Source organism: Pelodiscus sinensis, chromosome 3, assembly GCF_049634645.1.
Source record: "Pelodiscus sinensis isolate JC-2024 chromosome 3, ASM4963464v1, whole genome shotgun sequence".
NCBI classification, from domain to species: domain Eukaryota; kingdom Metazoa; phylum Chordata; order Testudines; family Trionychidae; genus Pelodiscus; species Pelodiscus sinensis.
Window position 1 is genome coordinate 111,881,000 of NC_134713.1, and position 23,678 is coordinate 111,904,677.

The 23,678-nt window shown below is 44.4% G+C and overlaps 2 protein-coding genes across 9 annotated transcripts in view; one reads left to right on the plus strand and one right to left on the minus strand.

Annotated features, from left to right (window-relative positions):
* TMEM242 (transmembrane protein 242) overlaps positions 1–12,383 on the minus strand; it is a 48,742-nt gene extending 36,359 nt beyond the window's left edge. For 3 of the 5 annotated variants that reach the window (XM_006115033.3, XM_075924518.1, XM_075924519.1), the window contains exons 1-2: positions 11,125–11,418; positions 6,535–6,635 (exon numbers count right to left, since the gene is read on the minus strand). In XM_006115033.3, coding sequence (XP_006115095.3) covers positions 6,535–6,635; positions 11,125–11,269 — 246 coding nt within the window. In that variant the 5' untranslated portion in view covers positions 11,270–11,418. Of the gene's footprint in view, positions 1–6,534; positions 6,636–11,124; positions 11,419–12,252 lie in introns of those variants that run through there. The other 2 variants (XM_075924517.1, XM_075924520.1) reach the window with 2 other exon arrangements.
* ZDHHC14 (zDHHC palmitoyltransferase 14) overlaps positions 12,383–23,678 on the plus strand; it is a 145,648-nt gene continuing 134,352 nt past the window's right edge. For all 4 annotated transcript variants that reach the window (XM_006114986.4, XM_006114988.4, XM_006114987.4 and 1 more), the window contains exon 1: positions 12,383–13,786. In XM_006114986.4, coding sequence (XP_006115048.1) covers positions 13,536–13,786 — 251 coding nt within the window. In that variant the 5' untranslated portion in view covers positions 12,383–13,535. The remainder of the gene's footprint in view (positions 13,787–23,678) is intronic.

Consider the following 23,678-nt stretch of genomic DNA (forward strand, 5'->3'; position numbering starts at 1 on the left):
ATACAGGACTATGTAGCTCTTTAAAGACTAACAAAATGGTTTATTAGATGATGAGCTTTCGTGGGCCAGACCCACCTCCTCAGATCAAATAGTGGAAGAAAATAGTCACAACCATATATACCAAAGGATACAATTTTAAAAAATGAACACATATGAAAAGGACAAATCAAATTTTAGAACAGAAGGGTGATGCGGGGGGGGGGGGGGGAGGTAAATGTCTGTGAGCTAATGGTATTAGAGGTGATAATTGGGGAAGCTATCTTTGTAAGGGGTAAGATAGCTAGCATCTTTGTTGAGCCCCCCGCGTAGAGTGTCGAATTTTAGCATGAATGACAGTTCAGAGGATTGCCTTCCAAGTGCAGATTTAAAAGGCTTCTGAAGCAGGATGCAGGTAATTAAGTCATTGAAACTGTGTCCTTTCTGGTTGAAATGGCAAGAAACTGTTTTTTCTTTGTGATCCTGTCTAATATCTGTTTTGTGGGCATTGATTCTTTGGCGAAGTGTCTGAGACGTTTGTCCAATGTACAAAGCAGACAGACACTTTCGGCACATGACAGCATAAATTATATTTCTGGATGCGCAGGAATATGTGTTCTTGATCTTATAGCTCACTTGGTTAGGTCCAATAATGGTATCAGCAGAGTGAATATGTGGACAAAGCTGGCAACGGGGTTTGTTGCAAGGGAAGGTACCAGGGTTGGTATTAGTGTGGTATGTCCTGTGGTTGTTGGTAAGAATCATCTTGAGGTTAGGTGGTTGTCTATAGGAGACTATGGGTCTGTCTCCCAGAGCCTCTTGGGAGTTTAGTATCCTGTTCCAGTATAGGCTGTAGTTTATTGATGATGTGTTGGACGGGTTTAAGTTGGAGGCTGTAGGTGATGACAAGTGGTGTTCTATTGTTGGTTTTCTTGGGTCTGTCTTGAAGTAGATGGTTTCTAGGTATTCGTCTGGCTCTTTCAATTTGCTTTTTTATTTCTCCAGGTGGGTAGTTGAGGTTTATAAATGCTTGGTAGAGATCCTGAAGTTTCTGGTCTCTGTCAATGGGATTAGAGCAGATGCGGTTGTATCGAAGGGCTTGGCTATAGATGATGGATTGTATGGTGTGTGTTGGATGGGAGCTGGAAGCATGTAGGTAACTGTCTGAGTCAGTGGGTTTTCTGTAGAGGGTGGTGTCTAATTTTCAATTGTTGATTTGTACTGTGGTGTCCAGGAAATGGATCTCTCGTCTAGAATGGTCCAGGCTGAGGTTGATGGTGGGGTGTAGGTTGTATCCTAACCTCAAGATGATTCTTACCAACAACCACAGGACATACCACACTAATACCAACCCTGGTACCTTCCCTTGCAACAAACCCCGTTGCCAGCTTTGTGCACATATTCACTCTGCTGATACCATTATTGGTATCATTACATGAGGTGAAATTGTTGGTCAGACCACAGAAAAGGTTCATGATAAACCTCAGCAAGTGCCAAAGTTTACTTATCCTGAAAATGCTCCCATTCAGGTCAATTCTAGAAACGCTTTCATGTGCTTACATGTATATACCTGAGTTTTTCCTTTGAACTCAATGGGACTGATAAGCATGCAAGAGCTTGCAGGACAGAGGACAATGAACATACTGCTATATATAGCCCTTAGATTAAAGAAAACTATTCTAGGAAATATTAAATTTCAAACCTGAACAATAAAATAAACAATATCGGCACACACATTGTATAACAGTAATTTCGTTTTGTATTCAGAATTCTGAAATAACTGATTAAAATAGAAGAAATGAATCCTCAAGGTTCATTTCTGAGGATTCAGAAAATTCTGGGAGAATAAAAAATGCTCATCAAAAACAAAAAGGTAAGAAACTACTATACAAAGGTAACTTAGGGCACGTTTACACAGCAGGCTATAGCTGAAATAAGCTACACAACTTGAGCTACGTCAATTATGTAGCTCAAGTCAAAATAGCTTATTTCGGCTTTTAGTGCTGACTGCACAGCAGGAAATCCAAGAAAGAGCACTCTTCCTCCGACTTCCCTTACTCCTCGTAAAATGAGGGATACAGGAGTCAGGAGTAAGAAGTCCTCCAGCTTAACATTATTTTGACATTGTCTTAATAACTGTTTGTGGAGTAGACTTGGATTACGTTATTTCGGAATAACGCCAGTTATTCCGAAATAACACTGCTGTATAGCTGTACCCACAGTAATTAGAAATGTAAACATGCAAACATAGGTTCATATGCAAAATTATGTCGTCAATAATATTAAATTTGACAGAGAAAATTCATTTGAGAGAAAATTTAAAAAGTTTTTCGGGCATTCCAAAGAATACCAAAAACAAATATGTGGTTAAAACTATGTATCAGGATTAGCTTCGTTTCCAAACTTGCTTAAAGAATTTTAGCTCTTGGATTTTTGCTTTCAAAAAAGTAACCTAAGAAGAAAAATCCTTAGGTTTATGGTCTTGTACAATATATACAGAAAATTCTGAAAGTGCCTGATGGTTTGTTTTATTTATTTATTATTAAAATGTTTGTTGACTTTATAAATCCCCTGATGATGATGGATGACATAATGAACTAGGATTATGTCTTCACAGTTACCAGCAAAATAAACCCTTAACTGCTGAGAGAGTCACAGCCTTCAGAAATGTTACAGTTTTGTTGGTTTTCATTAGTACCTGTTCTCTCACAACTGTTTTGTACATGTTTGAGTAAACATGTACAAAACAGTGGTGAGGGATCAACAACATCCTTAGCTTTAGGGTAGGAAAACTCCTGTATCAGTTCTTTGGCTCTCCAATGCCACCCTCTAGCAAAATCAGAAAAGACAGGCTTTGACACAATTGATATTTCTAATGTAAATCAGCAGAAAAAAATCTAAACATGAACCCCTCCCCTACCCACTGGTTAAGCCTGTAGTATACATCTTTAAAAAGTGCAAAAGAATAAGTGCACAAACCCAATTTTTTCCATTTGCAGGTCACTTTTAAATAGTTTTCCTGAAGATTTTAATACTGATTCTGCTATTTGCCCTCCTGAATTGCATTTCTATCTATTTAAGCATATGTAGATTACTTACCACTCTATATTTGGACAGTGGAATAAGATAAAGAACTATATATTTAAATAACTCCAAAGACAATCATAAACATTAACCACTTTCATTCACTTTTTTAGATTTCTAGTATTTTGTTCTAGGCATGATTATTCTGCTGAAGAATATGTTCACAAAGGATATGTTCAGTAGCAATCTAGCTCTCACATAGCCTAATCTAAGTTTTGTGTTTACACTGTTTTCCATAGGCATCAGAACGTGTTTACATATGCAGCACTTGCATCACAGATTAGAGGAGCACATCTAGCTATCCCACTATGCTTTGTCCTGGGACACAAAGGAAATCATTACTGTGACATGGGTGGATATGAGTGTGTGACAGCCCCAAGAAGCAACCATCCCTAAGGAAGGGGGAAAAGGAAACCCTGAGCTGAGTCTCTGCCTCCCTTCCTGACTCGGCACAGCACATTCTGTCTGCCTGCCTCTATTCACATTGTGGGAGGCACAATAATAATTTATTTTGTGTTCTGGAGCAGTGACAGAATGGAGCTAAAGGAGAGGAGCCCATACCTGCAAACTAGGGATGTTAGACAGCGGGTAATAGAACAGTCGACTAACCACATTAATTCTTAGTGGTTAGTAGACTATTCTATAGTCCCCAGGAGCAGGACTGGCAGCCAGTGCAATCCAGTGTTTGAGGCAGCTGCACGGGATAACAAGCGGGGAGCCCCTTGCGGACTGGCTGCCAGCAGCGCAGGGAGGCAGCAGCATGGACAGAGGCGGCTTCATGGCAACCTCTCCTGCCCTCCCCCCCACACTGCTGCCTCTGCTGTTCTAACACCAGCTCCAGCTCCCTGCCCCCCTTGTTGCCTCTGATACAGAGGCAGCAAGGATGAGGGGGAGAAATGCGAGCAGTAGACTAGATTAACCAATAAGCCTAGCCTTATCAGTTAATCAATTAGTCAACTACTGGTTCACATCCCTACTGCAAGCAGGACTGCTGAGTTTCAAAGAGCGGCCATTCTTGTTCCGCATTGTCAGACAGCTCTGGAGGGCAATTAGATGGGTAAAAGCAACAGAGTCTTTACTGGCACATCAGCACAAAAAGCCTCTTGTTGGGATGGTTCTATTTTTGCACTGAAATGCAGCATTTTCAGTGCAAATGTGGATTTCCAGTGAAGACACTAGTGTAGTTTTTCTGCAAAACCCTGATGTTTTGTACTAAAACTGGAAAGTGTAGACATAGTCTAATTCAAGAGAAGTCATCAATAAAATGCTATTAAGCTAGGGGCAACTCAAACACTGTTGGCTCAGTTCTCACCTTAGAATTACTGGTGCATATAATTTAAAATCTGAGTGGCATGCAAGTGTAAATGCATATATATGTACACAAAGACAAATATTAGGACTAATTCCTTTATATAAACATCCTATGATCTCTTTACAGTAGCTAAGAAATGTTCATAACAATGATTCCATTACTTTTAGAAATCCTATAAAACTTTTGTCTGACATTTTTCCTAGCTAAATTTTTCTAACAACAACATTATCTGATAATTTCTCTGATTTGGAACAAGAAAATCCATGGGCAAAAAATATCCTCTTTATTGAGTCTTTAATAACGAGTGTTATTTATGAAAAAGGCTGGCAAAAATGAATGCTATTTAAATGCTTCATTGCACCACAAAAAAGTGATAATGGAAGAAACTGTAGTTCAAGAGAGTTCAATCAGAAGCTGATTCAATCAGAAGCTGACTCCTCTGGGGTATTAGGTATCCAAATAGATTGTGGTGTTCACAGAAATCTTTGTCATCAAGAGAAGTGATGAATGAATTGTTAGGAGAAATGCTGCTGAGATCATAATGCAATGGCATAGAAAAAGTTTCATTAATTAAAAAAATACTGATTGCTATGAGTTGCTATTTTAATGTAAAGGGGTATCAGAGGAAGCAGTGCAGGTGGCAGACAGCCAGCCCTCAAAGGGAGCTGGTTTTTAAACTGACTCCTCTTGCGGACCGGCTCCCTCCTGCGACCTGGCAGCACAGGGTGACAGGGGGCTCCCTGGGAGTGGGTCTGTAGCACACTGCTGCTGGCCCCACCCCAGGGGACTATAGAATAGTTGACTAACCACTAAGAATTCATGCAGTTAGTTGACTATTCTATTACCCACTATTCAACATCCCTAATGAATACATTATGCACAGAAAAAATTGTGCATACTGCATCTTAATGTTCACCTACCTGAAGTTAGAGGGTGTTTGACTTTTTTGCTAGATAATCTATTAGAGGGAGACGTGGAAGCACATAGAGCAGCCACAGAGTGTTGTGCACCAGAATAAAGTAGAGTTTTGCAAAATGAAGGATGATCTCAGATATTTCCTCCGCCAAAAAAAAAGTGAGGGTTCAGAATAAAGGGTATGATAAATGTAATGGAAAGAACAATGAATAAAATGATTTCATATGGCAGATCAAAAGAATTTAGATGAGGTATCTGTCAGGTGCGATAGATACAGGTTGCACCTCTATAAACTGGAACTCTCTGGTCTGGCAACATCCATGGTCCAACAAGACCACATATGTTCCAGGATTACAGAGTCCCAGTGTGCTGCAGGGGAGAAGGGGATGTGTGACTCAGCTGGGCTTCAGGGAGAGAGGGGTGGGAGCCGGGTGCCCAGCTCAGCTAGGCTGGGGGAGGAGGGAGGCCGGGAGCCAGTGTGCAGCTCAGCTAGACTGTGGGTGAGGGGGTCGTGCTGGCTCAGCTGGATTGAGAGGGGCAAAACAAGGGGTGTTTATTACAAATGCTAATTCATTAAAACCTCTTTGTGAATAGTTGTATTCTGTTCCAAGATTAGCTGTATTTGCATAGTCTCATCATTAGGTTTGTCCTTACAGTTAAAAATGCAAAATATTTCAAAGTTTCCAGGTCTTAATGTTTATCCCACATACGTCCTACTAGGTCAATATTATGTATTTACATAATGTAAAAAGAAAATTTTAAATAAAGATTAATGATTCACACTGAATGTCATCAACTTGAATAAATGTTGGAAGCTTTATGACTAATCTAGCAGTATTTTTCATTTATCTTATTACAAGTGTGTATACAAGTGATTCACAGACTGGTACATGTGCCATGTGTTGTAATACTTGGGCAGCATGGAAAAAGTTAGACAGAATGAACACTAAGTTTGTGTGTCTATGTTTTTCTCTGTATAATCTTACTAAAACAGTTTTCTGCATATTTATTTGTTACAGTGATCATCACTAGGTTTATCTTTGACAGCATATTGATTGATACGATATTCATTTAACCTTATAGGTTGTAATCTTGCAAATATTCGTGCTTAACTTTAAACGTGTCAATGGGACTACTCATATAAGTTGATGCGTGAACACAGAATCAAGAACTTAAAGGGCAAATTTAATGTTTAACAGCTTTATGTTTCAATCATTTTGTGACAGATTACTTTAAAAGAGACAAACCTTATTGAACCAGTTGGGATTTTTCTTTTTAGCCATAGCAAGTGTTGTACCAAAACCAGCTATCATTCCTGCAGTAGCAACAGTACCTAGAAATAGTCCACCTGCCAACAAAATTAAAGGAATTAAAATAGTGAATTTATTTCCTAGAAAACAATAACGTTTAAGCATTTAAAAAAATCCGAAGTGCAAATCCATAAGGAAATGTCCAAGGGAAAGGAAAGTTGTCAAACTGTTCATTTTCTCAATCTAGTGAATTACAAGGAGGCTGTGTCTACACTGGGCCACTTATTCCGGAAAATCTGCCGCTTTTCCAGAATAAGCTGTGAGCTGTCTACACTGGCCCTTAAATTTCCGGAAAAGCAACAATGCTCTACTGTACAAAATCAGCCACTATTCCGGAAAAACTATTCTGCTCCCACTCGGGCATAAGTCCTTATTCCGGAACACTGTTCCGGAAAAGGGCCAGTGTAGACAGCCCAGTAGTCTTTTCCGGAAAAAAGCCCCGATCGCGAAAATGGCGATCGGGGCTCTTTTCCGGAAAAGCGCGTCTACATTGGCCACAGACGCTTTTCCGGAAAAAAGGGCTTTTCCGGAAAAGCAGCCTGCCAATGTAGACGCTCCTTTTCCGGAAAAACTGAAAACGGAATAGTATTCTGTTTTAAGCAGTTCCGGAAATTCATGCCAGTGTAGACACAGCCGGAATGTTTAGTAATATAGTACAGTACTTTAAAAATCAATTATTAGTTTATATCAGTGTGGCCAGACAGACTAACCCCATATCATCCATCTTATTTGCCTCTCTGAAGCACAGGGCAGAGAAGGAGCAATAATATCAGCATAGTCTATGCTGGCTCATCTGATCCTGAGAAGCTGAAACACAGATATGTGGATAGAGAGCAGTTAAGTCAATAAGCTGGCCTGGAGGCTGCGGCTGGCACCTATGTTGATTCGAACACACACAGTCCCTGGAAGGGGAATTTCCCACTGAGAAAACAATGTCCCGTACTTCCAATTTAATCATCTCAAATCTCTCTTGCAAGTGTAAATTAAGTTCACAACTCCCTTGTAAGAACTGGTCTCACAGTAGACAGACCAGCATCAATTGGCATTACAGATAAGAAAGAGAAATACGTGACCCCATGGGTATATAAGATGGGCCCAGCATACACTCACTTTGAGTGTCATTCTACCCTCTACCTGCTGGTCGGGTTAGGTGTTTGACCTCCCGAGGTTCTATGGGGACGCCCACCTCGTATTTTCGTCTTTCCTAGGAATTGAGGGACCGGCCCTGGCCTGACATGCTGGAGTCGAGAGGCACAGAAGGGGGTAAAAATGGTACCTGGACGTGGTCCTCTGTCTTAAGTGTACACATAGAAAGAGTAAGCTGTTACTTGGTACCATTATTTCTATTTTTCTATCTTTATCTTCTTTGTAACCATTTTTAAGACCTATATTTTGCTAATAGTTAAGAAATAGAACAATAGCCATTGCAACCATATGATTTATAAGCTTCCTCAATAAACCTGTAACTGTTTTAAGCTTTAACCTGACTCCTTCAGTTGCTGTAACAAAACCAAGCACAATTTAAAAGAACTTCAGCCAGTCTAAAGGGACAGTTATAGGAAGAGCTTGGGCGTTTGGATCTGTGTCACTCCCAGGTGACAGGATCCACTGGGGCATCTTTCAGTCTTTCCCCAAGGCTGCCCGCTGCGAAGGAATTATGAAATTCTAGCAGCTGAAATCTAAGATGTAATAAGCTCTTCCTATATAACGGGGCGTCTGTTGGCCTGCTGGCCACCCTCTGCAATGGGACCCCGGTCCTAGCAGTAAAGGCACGGACGTTAAACCTTTTCTCGGAAACATACACACACACACTGCCCTGACCGTCGGCTGACAATCAGCAAATGAAAACTCTGATTTGCTATTTCACACTCCAGGGGTGTGTTTAGACTACATGTCTCCGTCGACGAAGCCATGTAAACTAGTTTACCCGATATAGTCAATAAAACAAGGATTTAAATAATCCCCACTTCATTAAAATAAAAATGGCCGCCGCGCTTTGCCCACAATCAGCTGATCTGGCACAGCGCAGCAGTCTAGACGCTGATCGGTCGACAAGGGAAGCTTTTATTGACCACTCCCTTATGCCTGAGGTTTACAGGAGCGTTCAACAAAGGCTTCTCTTGTCAACCTGTCTGCGTCTAGACTGCTGCGCTGTGCTGGATCAGCTGATTGTTGGCACAGCACGGCAGCCATTTTTATTTTAATAAAGCGGGGATTATTTAAATCCTCACTTCATTGACTATGTCGGGTAAACTAGTTTACATGGCTCCGTTGATGGAGCCATGTAGTCTAAACACACCCCTGCTGAGGAGAAAGCATGCACATGGCCCATAAATCCATGTGGAGACTGAACGTTTAAAGGAAGGGTGGGGAGGCAATACCTTTCATTGGACAAATTTCTACTCCTGAGAGAAATACTCTTTCAAGACACTCAGAACCCTTCTTCTGGTCAGGTCTGTATGGTTCAAAAGCTTGTCTCACCAACAGAAGTTGGACCAATGGAAGATATCATCTTGTCTCTAATATTCTGGGACTGACAGCTACAACTACACATCAATAGGAAAGTCAGATAAAACCAGATTCCAGGATTTTTGCAGCAAGCTCCTTCAGCTTTACAGTGATCGCTAAGCAACATCTCCCCATAGCAGCATGGATCTCTCAAGAGCTGTTACTACAACTCTGCTTCTTGCAGCATTCATCAGTTCAACTTGCTAACTCGGAATCTGCCAGGATGTGAAGCCACATTCAGCAGCTGTTCTCCGGCTTCGACCCTGTTGTGTCCTGTTCTATCCCCATGCTGGTAGCTGAGGGGCTTTCACAAGTTTTGGTGAGAAGGGGAAGTGTAACATGCAGTTGCCTCAGAGAGACAAGTTTGCTGAGATACTATCTTCTATAAATTGTATTAGGGATGTTAAGGACTAGTTGACTATCTGATAAGCAAATACTAGGACTAGTCGATTCCGCCGCCCCCCTCCCCTTGCTGCTTCTATCAGAGGCAGCATGGGGGGGGGGAGAAGAGGGAGTACTTCAAAGCAGCAGCGCTACATCGCTGAACCCCGGCTCAACTGTGCGGCACTGCCCCTTTTAAACGCCGCTTCGGGGATCAGCTGTGCAGGGCTGCCACGGCGTGAAGCCACGTCCCTTGCTCCGTATGGTATTTCAAAGTGGCAGCGCAGCATGGAGGCCATGGTCAGCGGGGGACTTTGAGTCCCCTGCTGACCCTGGCTCCATGCTGCGCTGCTTCTTTGAAATGCACAACAGCCCCCATTGGGGGCTTTGCACAATTCAAAGTTGACACACTGCGTGCAGCCCAGAGTCAAGGGGACTTTCCGTGGGCCTTGGGCTGCACACAGAGTTCTTCATTCCTCTTTTGAAATGTACAAGAGCCCCAGTGGAAGTGCCCATCAACTACTCAATTAACTGTTACTTAACATCCTTAAATTGTATTGGACCAATCTGAGTTGATGAGAGACAAGCTTTCAAGCTACACAGAGCTCTTCTTCAGGTCTGGGAAATATACTCAGTGTCACTGTCAATGATAAGATGGAACACATGGTTTAAAATAAATAGTTAACACATTTTTCAAAGGACCAATTACGGTGAAGTGACCCCTTTACAACTCCCCAGTCATTGGCTAGTTAAGAGGGTCACAGACTGTTGTTCTGAACATCAAAATGTCCATACTGGGTCAGACCAAAGGTCAATATAGCCCAGTATCCTGTCTGACAACAGTTGCCAATACCAAATGCCCCAGAGGGAGGGATCACAAGAGGTAACCCTCACATGATCCTTCTCATCTCCCCCTTCCAGAGAAATCTATAGAAGATAGTACCTCAGCAAACTTGTCTGAGGCAACTGCATGTTACACTAGGGACACCATTCCTACCCATCCTGGCTCATGTTCAGTTTCTGTTCAGCCTATATTTAGTAGGTCTACCAAAGGTATGAATTTAAGCTCCTAATCTCATCTTTTGAAGCGGTTGTGCAGGTTTCCTCTGAGAGTGAGGCCTGAGGCGTTAGATACAGAGAGATATCTTTGTGAAAAGTGTAGTAGCTTCCGAGGCATTTCCAAACCTGCTCCTACCCTCTTTTCCCCCTCTGAACAAGCTGCAACAGAATCAGGTGCTACCCGAAGGGATGATCTCCTAATTTCCTACAGGACGAGAATGTGGGACTGCGGTGACAGCAGCGAAGGGGAAATTACCCTTCAGAAGTCGGGGTGATGGGCAAAAGTTGCCAGTACCAAGGTCTGGCAGAGCAACAGAACGTGCTAGAGCAGCAATAGCCTCTCCTGCAGCCACTCCTATATAGACAGGCACAAAGGGCGAGGAGTAGGGCACTCACTTCAGCTGCGGGGGGGAATTACACTTTTGGGCCCTTCCTGCCACAGCCAGCGGCACCCCCGCCAGTCCCCCCGCCCGTCCTGGGGCTTAGCTTGTCTGCCCCGCGGACAAGAGGCTCTCTCTGCGGTTAGGGGGACACTTAGAAGAGCAGCGACCCCTCTCCCCCGCAAGGACTTATTAGCACCTTTGATGAAGAAGAGCTTGTCCGGGGCTGCAGCAGGGGGACGCCCCGCCCGCACAACGGACGCCTCCAGCCCCGGTGTCCTCTCCGCGCAGGCAGCGACGCCCTCTAGACCCCCCGCGTCAGTCGCCGCCGGAGGCTGCCCCATGCTCGGGTCTGGGAGCCAGGCCCCGCCCTGCAACCCGGATGGAAACGGAGCTGGGCAGGGACGTTCTCGCTCAGCCCCCGCCAGTGCACCCGGCAGCGCTGGGCTCGGCGCGCAGCCCCTCGCCCCGCTCACACCCGGGCCACGCTCCCCTCGCAACCCCCCCAGCGGGGCCACGTGCCGAAACGGCCTCACAGCGCTGCCCCACGTGCGAGGCGGCAGCGGGGGGGGGGGGGGGTCAGAGGGTGCTGCCCAGACACTCGGCGGAAGGGGCGAGCTGCAAGCAGCGCGGGGCACCAGTTCCCGTCCTGCTGCACCAGGCGGGCCGCGCGCATGGAGAGAGGGGCGGATGGAGAACGAGGATTACCCCCCCCCCGGCTGGCTTCTCAGAAGCGGCACAGGGCAGCCGCACGGCATGCTGGGAGTTGTAGTCCTTTTTGCCTCCCTCCTCCCCGTGTTCCCTCCGCTTCCTTCCCCGGTGTCGGGCGGCGCGGAGGGATGGGGGGCGGGACTACAGCTCCCAGAGGGCCGGAGCCTTTCCCTTCGGAGCCGGCCGCGCATTGGCGGCGGGTCCTTTTCGCTGTCGCCTCTGATTGGCCCCTGCGGCTGGCAGCCGGGAGAGGGGCGGGGCTGCCGCCTGGAGACGCTGCTGGGCACCGGGGTCTGGGATCGCGCCGGGGGCTGCGGACGGAGCAGGCGGCGGGAGCGCAGGGACCCAGCCGGGGGCTGCCGGGCGGGGAAGCGAGCGAGCGAGCGGCGGGGCAGCAGGGCCGGGCCGGGCTCCTTCCCTCCGCTGCAGGCGGCGTGAGCGGCTGGGGGGGGGTGCCCCCCGGCACCCGTGGCCGTTGTGCCCCGGCCGAAGATGACGAGGGGGCTGCTGCCGCCGCCGGGTCTGGCTGCCGGGGCCAAGCCGGGCTAAGGGCAGAGCCGGGGGAGAGGGAGGGGCCCCCCGCGCTGCGCAGTGCCGTGCGCAGGGCTCCGCTCACCTGGGCTCAGCCACCGCGGCAGCTGCCGGGCGCCGTTGGCTCCTGGGCGATGTGGGTGTGAACCCGGGCCCGCCCCTCGGCGCGGAGGTGGCAGGATGCGGGGTGGGACCCGCCAGTCCCGCTGCCCTGCGAGAAGCAGCCCGGGCCCCCGCAGCGTCTGACGGAGCCGCTGCCACTTCCTAGGCGGAGGGGGAAGGTGGCGAGCAGGGAGGGGCGTCGTGTGGAGGAGACGATGGGGAGGAAGCGCCCTCGGCGGAGAGACACATCCACCTACACGCCGTGAATCCTTTTTTCGGGGCCGAGGAGGGAGCAGGAAACCGGCTGCCACGCGGGATTGATCCGGAGCAACGGGCACGAGGAAGCGACGGAGACCTGTTGTCTAGAGGACTTGGGTTTGATAACAGCCACCCACACACTTCCAGACCCTGACACTGCCCAGAAGACGGGGTGAGGAGGAGAAATTTCTCCTCTTGTGTGTGTACGAAAAGAATGAGGATTGGCTCCAACAGTGTCCATGGCTGTCAAGGACAGGCACTGATTCTGCTTTCTCTCTACTGAAACAATTTTTAATTTGATAGAGGGAGAAAATAGACTATAATAAATATTTATCTTCTCAGATCAACCATAACTATTCACCGCCTCAGACAAATAAGAAAAAACTGTCGCCACTTTGCATTGAACCAGGAGGAAGAAATCCCTATACGGGGTGTTTCTTAAGAACTGGAGTTGCAGCTAGATTGGTGTGTGCTTGCCTGGTGTGGTGCCTTCTGGACAGGGAGAGAAGGATTTTCTCTTAGGAATATGCATTTTTCTTTTGTGATGAAACTTGCTGCATGGGGAGTATTAATAAAACCTTGTGAATGGGAGAGATTCAACTGCAGAACCTCTTTTTACCCAAAATTTTGATCTCCAGTATGATCTGGGGGGCGTGTTCTTTTGAGGAAAGAACAAGACTCCATTACAGACTAACGCTTTTTAAGTTTTGTGGTCAACCAGTCTATTTTGTAATTTTTGTTCCTGTTTTGTGATAAATTGCTCTTATAACCATAAAAGACTCTTTTAAATTAGTGTATAATTTTGGTGGAGAGCAAAGGAATACCTCCCAAGCATTTCTAGTATGACAGCTTTAGTTTTTCAAGGGTTAATCGGGGCTTGGCTAATACATTTTACCACCATTCTGGTAACAAACTTGCCCTTTATTTTTTAAATTGGGGCTAGTGGGGAGGATTATCTTGGTCGGAAGAATCTTTGTTTTGTGGGGTTTCCCTCATTACACTCCCTTGATGACTCCTGGAGGTGGTAGTGGGCCCATGAAAGACTGTGAGTACAGTCAGATCAGCACACATAGCTCCTCATCTCCCATGGAGTCTCCCCATAAGAAAAAGAAAGCAGCTCCCAAGAGAAAATGGGAGATTTTCCCTGGAAGAAACAAATTCTTTTGCAACGGAAGGATCATGATGGCCCGGCAGACTGGAGTCTTTTACCTGACTCTAGTTCTCATCTTGGTGACCAGTGGACTCTTCTTTGCATTTGAGTAAGTAATGTTAAAGCCTTCATTCTTTAACTACCCTCTTAGTACATATATTAAATCTTCTGCAAGAAAACTAGATACAATGAGGCTGAATTCATAGAAGTGTCATAGAGGACAGTAAAATGAATTCAGATGTATAACAGAGAAAATTAAGTGCGGTATCAGAATGTTCTTGGTAACTGGAGTTAGATAATCAATGATGGATTGTCGTTGCTTTCAAAGTGTAATTATTCTGTCATTTAGATATATAGTAATAAGAATGCCTAACAGTAGGCGTTAGGATGTGCAGGAGCTAATGTAGATGCTTGTCTATCAATTTCTCAAGAACAGAACTGACAAACAAAATTGCCATCTACTTTGTCAGAGTTGAGCACAGAAAGGTATCCTTCATTTGACCTGTCTACTTAAAGTTACTTTTTTAACTCTTAGGCAGTTAGCTGTAGTAACTGTTAGACTATTGGTCGTCTGTGCATAAAAGGTCCATACAGGGTGTTCATGCTTGAAGAATGTGCATGTTTCAGTGGAGACTCCAAATATAATTTATCATTCTATCAGCATTTACCTGTGTACATTTTCTTGTTCTAAATCTGTGTCTGAGGGAGCTCCATCTGTGATTCACAATATTTTGTTTTACTGAGATTTTTGTAAACTGTCTTTACATCAATTTTTAGAGTCTAATTCTCCTTTGCAATGATGTAAATGACTATGCTATATGCAGGGCAAAGTGAGTGCAAAGTATTGTCAAATCAGAAGGTTCTACAATTTCTCCTGTTTTGTGGTGGTGAAATAAACTGTGCAAGATGCAGGACAGTGGATAATTGGACACTGGGGTCTGATCTAAACACAGTTTTTATACCAATTTTATTGTGTCAGAGATGACTCTCTATTTACTGGACTAATTAAATCACTACAATTCCCTTAAAATGAACACAGTTATATCTGCATAACTTATTTTCTTACATTTCTGGGAATAAGCTACATTGTGCTGGTATAACTACATTCACACTAAAAGGTTGTGTTGCTTGTTTGTATTGGTTTCAAACCAGTATTAGTTCAAATATAGTGTAGATGAAATTTTCATCTGTGGTTACAAGAAATCTTTTTCACAAATGGACACAGGCTTCTGGCCTTCTTAATTCCATAAGAACCATTTTTATATGTAAACTTTGCTGTTATTGCTATATATCATTTTCTAAAGCTTGTAAAATGGTCCAGGATACAGTGCATATTGATTAACTTTAGTAGCATTAATAGTCTCAGAATTGGACCAGCTAAATGCAGAAATCCTAATTTAATGGTAGCATTTAGGAAGATACATTCAGCAGATAATCAGAAGGGGTTTATATCTAACTCTCTGAAAGCTTTAGTTGATTTTTAAATAAATCTGGAATACATTAAAGGTATTACTTTCCAGAGGGAGCTATTTACTGTAAATCTTACTGTAGATATTGTAAAACTTGTTGAATCTCTGTGACTAGTTAAGCTAACATAGTCAATGATGGTAAATCTGTCCACGAATGACAGTTATTGCATATGTTTTCTCTTACAGTTTTAAGCAGGTACAAAGAATGTCTCTCTTCAGTACAATTAATTTGTAACTGACATTGTTGAAGGTGTGAGTGGTACATCTGGACTGAAAGGAAAAAAAAACCTCAGCAGTGAGTCTTGGAGCCTGGATCAACTGTGGTGACATCAACTGAGGGCTAAGAATAGGCATGCCTGGTTGAAATCCAGTGAAGGTGGAGAGTCCCAGAGCCCAGGCTCCAGCCTGAGCAAGAATGTCTATGCTGATGTTTTAGCCCTGTGAGTTTGGCAGTTGACCCAAGTTCTGAGACTTGCTATTGTAGTGTATGGGGGGCTTTTTTATGTGGGGGGTGGGGAGAGTAGGGAAGGGCAGTCTAGATGTACCGAGTTAGGTCCAGATTCTGCAGGCAGCCCCATATGCACAGATTCTTTAGTCTCTGCAGAGCCTCACTGAGTGTGTCCATGCTGCATTGTGAATCTGGGTCTGTGGACTTTTCTAAGCACATACTCAAGTATCCACTCAAGTATCCACACTGAATGTAAACCTGGGCTCTCGTGGGTCCCACCGCCATACTGTGGTAATCAGACCTTTGGCTTAATCCATGGATTAAGCTGAGTCTGCAGTGCAAATTGACAGGATTTGGTTCCAAGTCACTGCACACTTCACATGGATTGCACTGGTTTAGTTCGATATAAAAATTTTTTAGTTAAACGGATGCAGCTCGTGTGTGTTGACAAACCCCGTCTATTGGTATAGTAGCTGTTGGTGACTCGATCTGTGCCTTCTCTCTTTGAGCATTGCTCGTGACTAGGATAACTATTTCTGACTTACGCTTTTTTTGTCTAGAATTTAAGATTGTAAGGTGAAAGTAGTAATAAACATACTGAAGTGGTATTCTTTTCACTCCCTATGACAAAACTTTGATGAATAAACACTCATGTTAGCAAGCTAAGTGATTTCACTTGCGTAATTAAACATTGCTTTAGTTTCGGGACAAAATTATGTTTTATTCTATTTAGGGAGCTGGATTGTTTTGTGTGAGATCATAGCAATCAGTGAATTGATATCAGATTATTTGATAACTTTAGCCTTTTTTAAAGACAAGTATCTTGTTTACATTTTTACTTCCCTGGCAGTCCATGCACAAAAATGTGTGTTCATGCCTGTTTGATTAGATAAGTTAGCGTACTAGCTATATATAAAACAGAATATTAAACAAGATTAAGCTAGTGGATGCAGGCAGGTGCTTTAGTCCAGTTTTTGTGTGTGTGTTGCTTCATTCATCATTGCAGAGCCTAAGTTTTTCATTTTTGGAAATGACTTAGGCTCTTAAGAAGACATGAAGAAAAGCTCTGTGTAGGTTGAAATTGTGTCTCTGGACCCTCTTCAGTTGGTGAGAATCAAAGGTGTTATCTCACCCACTTTATCTCTTAGCCTCTTAAATTGCATTTGTAAATAAAACTTAAGTTTGTCATGTAGGCTTCGAATCCTTGAGCAAAGCAATGTCTAACTTCCTTTACAAATCTGTGCCAATGTCTTTTTTTATTAGTATTTCAGAACACTTCTAGTGTTTTGATTTAAAAAAAGTGGAATTTGTCAGAGGTGCCCTGAAAAACTCGTAACATTTTAGTTAATTTAGATAGTAATAATGTAAGCTCCAAATCACTAATCTAATATATAAAGGAGAATGTTCGTATGTTTGTGCTCTAATAATTTGGACGCTATAAGACCTACTGGAACCAAACTTTCCATGGGATAACCTTTCCTCCAGGAGAAGGTTTTAAGGTACTGAGGGAGGGAAGAGATGAGAGACCAACGCCTCTCCTTGGGGCTGCATGGAGCTTGGCAGTGTGGGGAGAAGCAGCTTCCCCGCCATTCCTGGAAGCATATGGAGGCTCCTCTTCAATACTGCAATTGGCCCGGAGCCTGGCGGTCAACCAATGGGCAGGCGGGTTGCTGCCGGGGCTCGCTCTAGGTGGAGGCTGCAGGGCTGCTGTTACCGCTCAGCTGCCACTTAGAAAAAATGTCCAGAAGGAGGTGCATCAGGGACCCTGAGGTGAGACCAGGGACAGCAGGGGGAAGGGATTGAATGGGGTAGGACTGGTCGGGGGGGGACAGGACCGTGGGGAGAGGAGGGCAGGATTGGGGGGGATGTAGGAAGTGGGGCTGGACAATCCTGCAGGGAGTGAGTGAGAAATGAAGCCCGTGGGAGGGGGAGGAGGAGATCTCCTTTGAGGGGCACTGGCCCGAGGGGCAGCACTGGATGATGCTGGGTAGGTGAGAAATTAATCTAAGGCGGCGGGGGGGGGGGGAAGATTCCCTCAAATCTGGGCACTGGTCCTTGGTTTGATACTGGATGATCCTGGGGTGGGGGGGGGGGGAGGGTGAAAGATGCAGTCCATGGGAGGAGCAGCTGGTCAAGAGGGTGGTGCTGGAGGAGGGACTATAGAGGTGCCAGCAGGCTCAGGTAGCTGACTCATAATTTCATCAAAAAAGATGGGAGAAGAGTTTGAGGTGTCACCTTGAAATCTCTCAGATTCAGTAGGTGGCATCCCTATTCAGATTGAGGCATCCCTATTCTCCATTCTTGAATGAGAATTTGCAGACCCAGCATGCCTATCCCCTACCAAAAAAACATTAGCTTCTACAAGGATAATTAGCAAAAATACCATCTGAAAGTGCAATGTTTTGCTTCCTATCAAAGAGGGGCCTTCATATGCTTCCAGCAATGGTGGGGAAACAAGCCATTGTGATTTGGGGGCTCTCCCTTCCACTGTGCTTTTAATGGCTCCAAGACTCGTGACATGGGAAGAAAACAGACAGTTTCTACTGTGACTTTTGTATCTAAGTTTGCCAAGTCAAATAGCTCTGATTCGCAACATTGCAATGCCTCCTTTTTGAGTCAGAGATTTTGCTTTATGCAGCAGTAGAAAAGCATGGTGGTCTGCCATAATGGCCAGATGTCATGCACTGGCAGCTGCGGTGTGGCTGGAGGCTGTCAGGACCAGCTTCTGTTTTTTTCTAAATTTTGTTCCGCTACTTTCCCGGGCAACGCTGGGTAAGTCCAGCTAGTTTACTATACACAAGACTTAACATAGGAACTCATGTTCCCTTTTCTTAAATAATAAGCATTATTTTCTTGACACAAATCAAGAAAAATTAGAGATTACAACTTTTTTTTTTTAAAAATGTCTCTGTAGAAAAACATGTCTAAGTCTATTCATAGGAAAAATAAGGTTATTTTCAGATGACTGTTTTACACCTTTGGACTACCACTCATCAACTTTAACTATTAATCAAAGTTTTCTGTGGAATACTAATAGAAAAGTGTGCATTTGGGAGGGTGTATTTACTTTTCAATTAAGCTGGAAGCTAGCCCATAACAGTTTTGCAGTCAAGGATCAAAGTACATCAGTTGCTATTTTAAGGTCAGACTTTTTTCCAGTTCACAGCCAACTGCCCGACCCTGAAACCTCAACCAAGAATCAGAAGCAAAGGAAATGGTAGACTCTATTATGCCCCACCTTAACTCACACAAACTTCGATTTTTTTTTTATAGGAATGGGAGGGAGAATCAGACACTTTCCTTGATACTGAAACCTCAATCCCTATTTTTTTAAAAAAACCAAAATACAGTTTGACCTCAAGAGGAACAAGGGGCCTTTGTGTTCAAGACAAATAATTCTTTGATTTTATTTAGAAGATGAGTGCAAAAAACAGTCACCAGAACTGTCTGGAGGCATAGAGAACCTTTGGAGTTTGCCTTGTAAAAAGGGATCAACCCCAAGTTATTATCCTGAAAGTGATTTGTCTCATCCAGAGTGCAGGACCATGCAATGCATAATTCTTTCCCTTTTCTCTAGCTCTGCAGGCAATTCCTTATGCTCCACATACTTGGAAGTGTCCAAGTTATACAATAATTGTAAAAGGCTAACTCTCCCATATACGCAGTACATTAAAGTTTCTAGTCTAAGGATATGTCTACAATGCAGTGAGACACCCAGTGGCAGAGAGTCTCACAGCTCAATTCTACAGATTTGGGCTTGAACTATGAGGCTAAAAGGAATAGCCCAGATTAGGGGCGTTAAAAATCATGTACAAGGGTAACCATGTAATTGCTGAAAATCTCAGCGGTTACATGTGCTGCGAGCTCTGCAGCATAAAGTGAACCCACAGCAAAGCCTCCTTCCCAGCAGCTCTTGACCGCCTAGCTCCTGGGGAGGAGGCTTCACTGCCCTACCACAGTAAAGCCCACCACCATGGGAGGCTGAGTGTAACTGACATGATTAACTGATAAGCATCTGATTATTAGTTAAATGGTTGGCTGTGCACACTTTAAAATCCCTAGCCCAGACCAGTGGTGGGTTACCTGTAGCCCATTGGCATTCTGTGTGGCCTGAGATGCTGTGCTTACCATTGCCCATGTACTGTTGCCAGATTCTGCTAGTTTTCATCTGTTTAATTTTTTTCCTCACTGTATTACTGAAGTGACACACACTTAAAGCAAGGGCATGTGAAATGAGGTGTGCACTTCGTTCTCACAGTGTTGTGTGCAATATGTCCACCCTCTACATCCAATCAAAATGCTGTTACGGTTCAAACTATGGTTCATACTAAATTGTAGTATGCAAGTGCAGTTAGCAAAACTGCCCACCCCATGAGACCATCTTGGTTATGACAATCTTGTGGCCCATTGAGATGGAAGGCCACTCTTGTGGCCCATTCACTAGCCTAAGTTGCCCTCACTAGCCTACACATTTCTGCTCAGGCTAGAGCCCAGGCTCTGAGACCCAGTGAGAAGATGGGGCTCATAGCACTGGCTCCAGTCCACAGGGAAAACATCTACACTGCTATTCTTAACTTCATAGTCTAAGTCCCCTGATCTGGGCTCTGAGACTTGCTGCCATGGGTTTTGGGGTCTTTTGCATAGTGTAGATGTACTGACAGCTACACTCAGGTTGCTGGCAACAAATACTATCTAAATTTCTCCTTCCTCTTCCTCCCCCATTTTTTTGGCTGAAGTAAAAAAATGTACATGATAGAAGTAGAAAAATACCACAAAGCAAGAATATATGGTTACATGACTGCTGGTGAAATGCTTTAAAAGACTTAAACACTTCCAAACAGTTCCAAAACAGCCTAGAGACCACAGCCCTATTCAGGGGCTGAATTAAGGTCTTTGTGGGCTCTAGGCTCTCATAATCATAGGCCTTTAAATTATATTGTATATAAGCGAGAAATGCCCTCTCGCCTATATGCCTAATACAGGGGTGGGCAATAATTTTGGAAGGGAGGCCACCTCACATATTTCAGAAGTGACCGTGGGCCGACCCGGAAGAGTAGGGGCCTTGGTCGGAAGGGGTGGGGTTGAGAACTACCCTGCTGGGTATGGTGACCTTATTTTCTGAACCACCTGCAGCTAGTAAGAACAGTTTAATTTAAATTATGAAACAGATTGATTTAACTTTCTCATGTTAGCTTATCAAACTTCATTTTAAATAAAATAAAATATTATGTCCAACACAAGATTTTGATGTTTTATATATGGGAAGGGTAGGGGCTTTTTGGGTCTGGGGTCACTGACCCACAAAAAAAATCATTTGGGGACCACACAAGTGAGAAGCAAAAAAGCTCCTCCAAAACCTCACAACGCTCACTGATGTGGCCCGAAGACACCTCACTCCTCTAATGCCACAACCTCATGGGGTGAGGGTAAGGGAAGTGGGGAAATTTGAGTTTCAGGGCTTCCCATAGATCAGATTTATTTTTCTGGGGTTCTGGAGTTAGTGGATTTTATGGACCACCTTAGGCTCTGGGGTACGAACAAATATTAGGGGTACAGTGCGAGAGTCAAGGCTGCCAGCAAGTAGGATAGGGATGGGATGCAGTATCTGGGAGGGAGCTGGGGTGCAGAAGCAGGCTGGGAATAGGGTGTCTTGCCAGGTGGAGGGAGCAGGAACAATGGAGGGTGCAGTGCATGGCCAGGAGACAGGATGCAAGAACAAGGAAGGGTTTCAGAGCAAGCTCAGGGTGCTGGGTCTTGGTGGCGGAGGGAAGTGACGGGATTAGGGTGGGGTGGGGGGCTCTGGACATGAGGGGGAACCTTACCTAACTTCGTGCTCCCTTGCAGCAACAGCTGCAGCCATGAGGTTCCGGTCACCCCGGAGGGAGGCCCTGTTGCCACAGCCACACAGTCCCGGAGGCCGGAGATACTGCTGCCATGGTCACGCGATCCAGGGCTGGTCCTGATGCACCATAGCTACAGGCTGCTCTAGACACCAGAGATTCCACTGCCATAGCCAATCGCAAGTCACCCTGGCCACAGGGCGCCTGGGAGGCTGGAGGCGTTTCTGCCATGGCCTGGGGCTGGCCTCTGGGGCCAGTGGCCACAGGCTGCCCTGCCCCAGAGGTGCTGTGGTCCAGGGCCGGACCCAGAGGTGATACTGCTGTGGCTACACGGCTTGGGGCAGGTCCCAGAGGCCGCCCCCACAGGCGCCGGGGCCCCCCAGGCGCCACTACTGTAGCCAGGCTGCCTGGGGCCGGTCCCGGAGGTGCCGTGGCAGCAGTGCGTCCAGCCTCCAGGGCTCGCCCCAGACTGTGTGGCCGCGGAAGCGCTAGTCCTGTTCAGGAGCCTCAGCCACAGCGCTGCCTCCTCTCCAGCGGCAGTGTGGGAGGTGGAGGGATGGGGCTGAGCTCCTTTCCCCTTCAGTGTGGCCTGTAGTTAGAGGTTGGGGCTTGTAATTGCCTTGTGTGCCGGATGCGGCCCGCTGAGAGGCTTTTGCCCACCCCGATTTAGCATCTTACTTTCAAGTCAATTATAAATTTTTTGCAGGCTCTACATTTTTTGTAGGGCATAAACTTTTTCATAGGCTCTAGGCATTGTGCTTAACAGATAATCCAGCTCTGGCACTACTAAGAAGGGAAGTAGCAGAGAAAGGAAAAGCTAAAAAATAAAAATTGAAGGTCTACTCTAGTTGCAGGGGTAATCCACATACATATCTGTAGCAGAATAACTCTGCATGTGGAAACTAACCTAGAGTAAGAGTGACTTTATTCTAGAATAATCACTTGCAATCAAGTAATATGTAGCACTCAAGGGTTTTAAAATAAGTAGGGTTAATTCTTCAGCTAAAAATGGCCAAATAAACCTTCTCCTGCTATTATACGTACCTAGTATGACACTAGAACTGGAATACATTTTATAAGAAATCTCAGTTGAATGCAGACAATAGCTTCCATTGATTTTGCGGGGAAAATGTTAGAATTCACTGAAGCCAATTGGGAATGGATACATACTTTACACAGTGTGTTCCAACCTTTCACATAATACGCTTTCATACAATGGATATTTTATGTTCTGGTCTTGACAAATAATGATAAAAAGTTTACTCTGACTGGTTCAGCATCCAAAGTTTGTTTAGCCTTGGGGAAAGTTCAAACCAATAATAAAGGCTGCCATAAGTTATTCTCCATCATTGGAGTGCAATTTCACAATCGTTCTGTTAGCTTTGTGTTGGTTTCTGAAGCTAATACACTACCTCTGGTTTATTACACAGCTGCAGTAGTGATACTACACTTATGCTGAAGTCACCGCCATTCTAATTCTCTTTTTTCTTAAAGTGCTTTTAAATGTATGAAATAATTTCACATTAGGATATTTAGACTAATTTATAGTTCCATATTAGTAAATACTTTGCTAGTCCAACTTAATCTACTGTAAGGCTTGTGCTGGAATAGCTATGTAATTTAAAAAAATTCACACCCCTTGATCAACATGGCTCTGCTACTAACAATTTTTAAACTGAATCATTTTGTTTGCTTGAAGAAAGCAGACTGTACTGTTGATCAAGAGGGCTACCAATGATTAATGTGTAAACAGCAGTAAACCATTTTTCAACTAACTTGATAAAATAGTAAAGTAGCACCAAATAGATGTGGTTTCTCATTCTTGAATGGTTAAAAGAATTAGCTCATCTACTATGATTTACATTCATTACAAAATATACTCCATGTTTTACTTAAGAATTTAAACCACACAATTTACAAGTTGCAGCTTGTTGTGGAAACTTTTCTATGGCCAAACTTCTCTGAGTTCTAACTCTCAATGGTACATTAGAGTTGTACTTTATAGCAATTTTTTTTATTAAGAAAAAAAAAAGGAACACAGTAAATATACTAACAGAACTTACTGCAATATGAGATTTAAATTGGGGAAAGTAAAATAATAAAAGCAGCCGAGAGCTCATTAGTTCAATTCATTATGTAAGATCTCATTAGCTATTGTGACTCAATAATGTCCGTCGTCATTACAGTCACTAATAAAAAATGAAAAGGAGCAGGGACATGGAAGCCGAATCACAGTTATTTTAC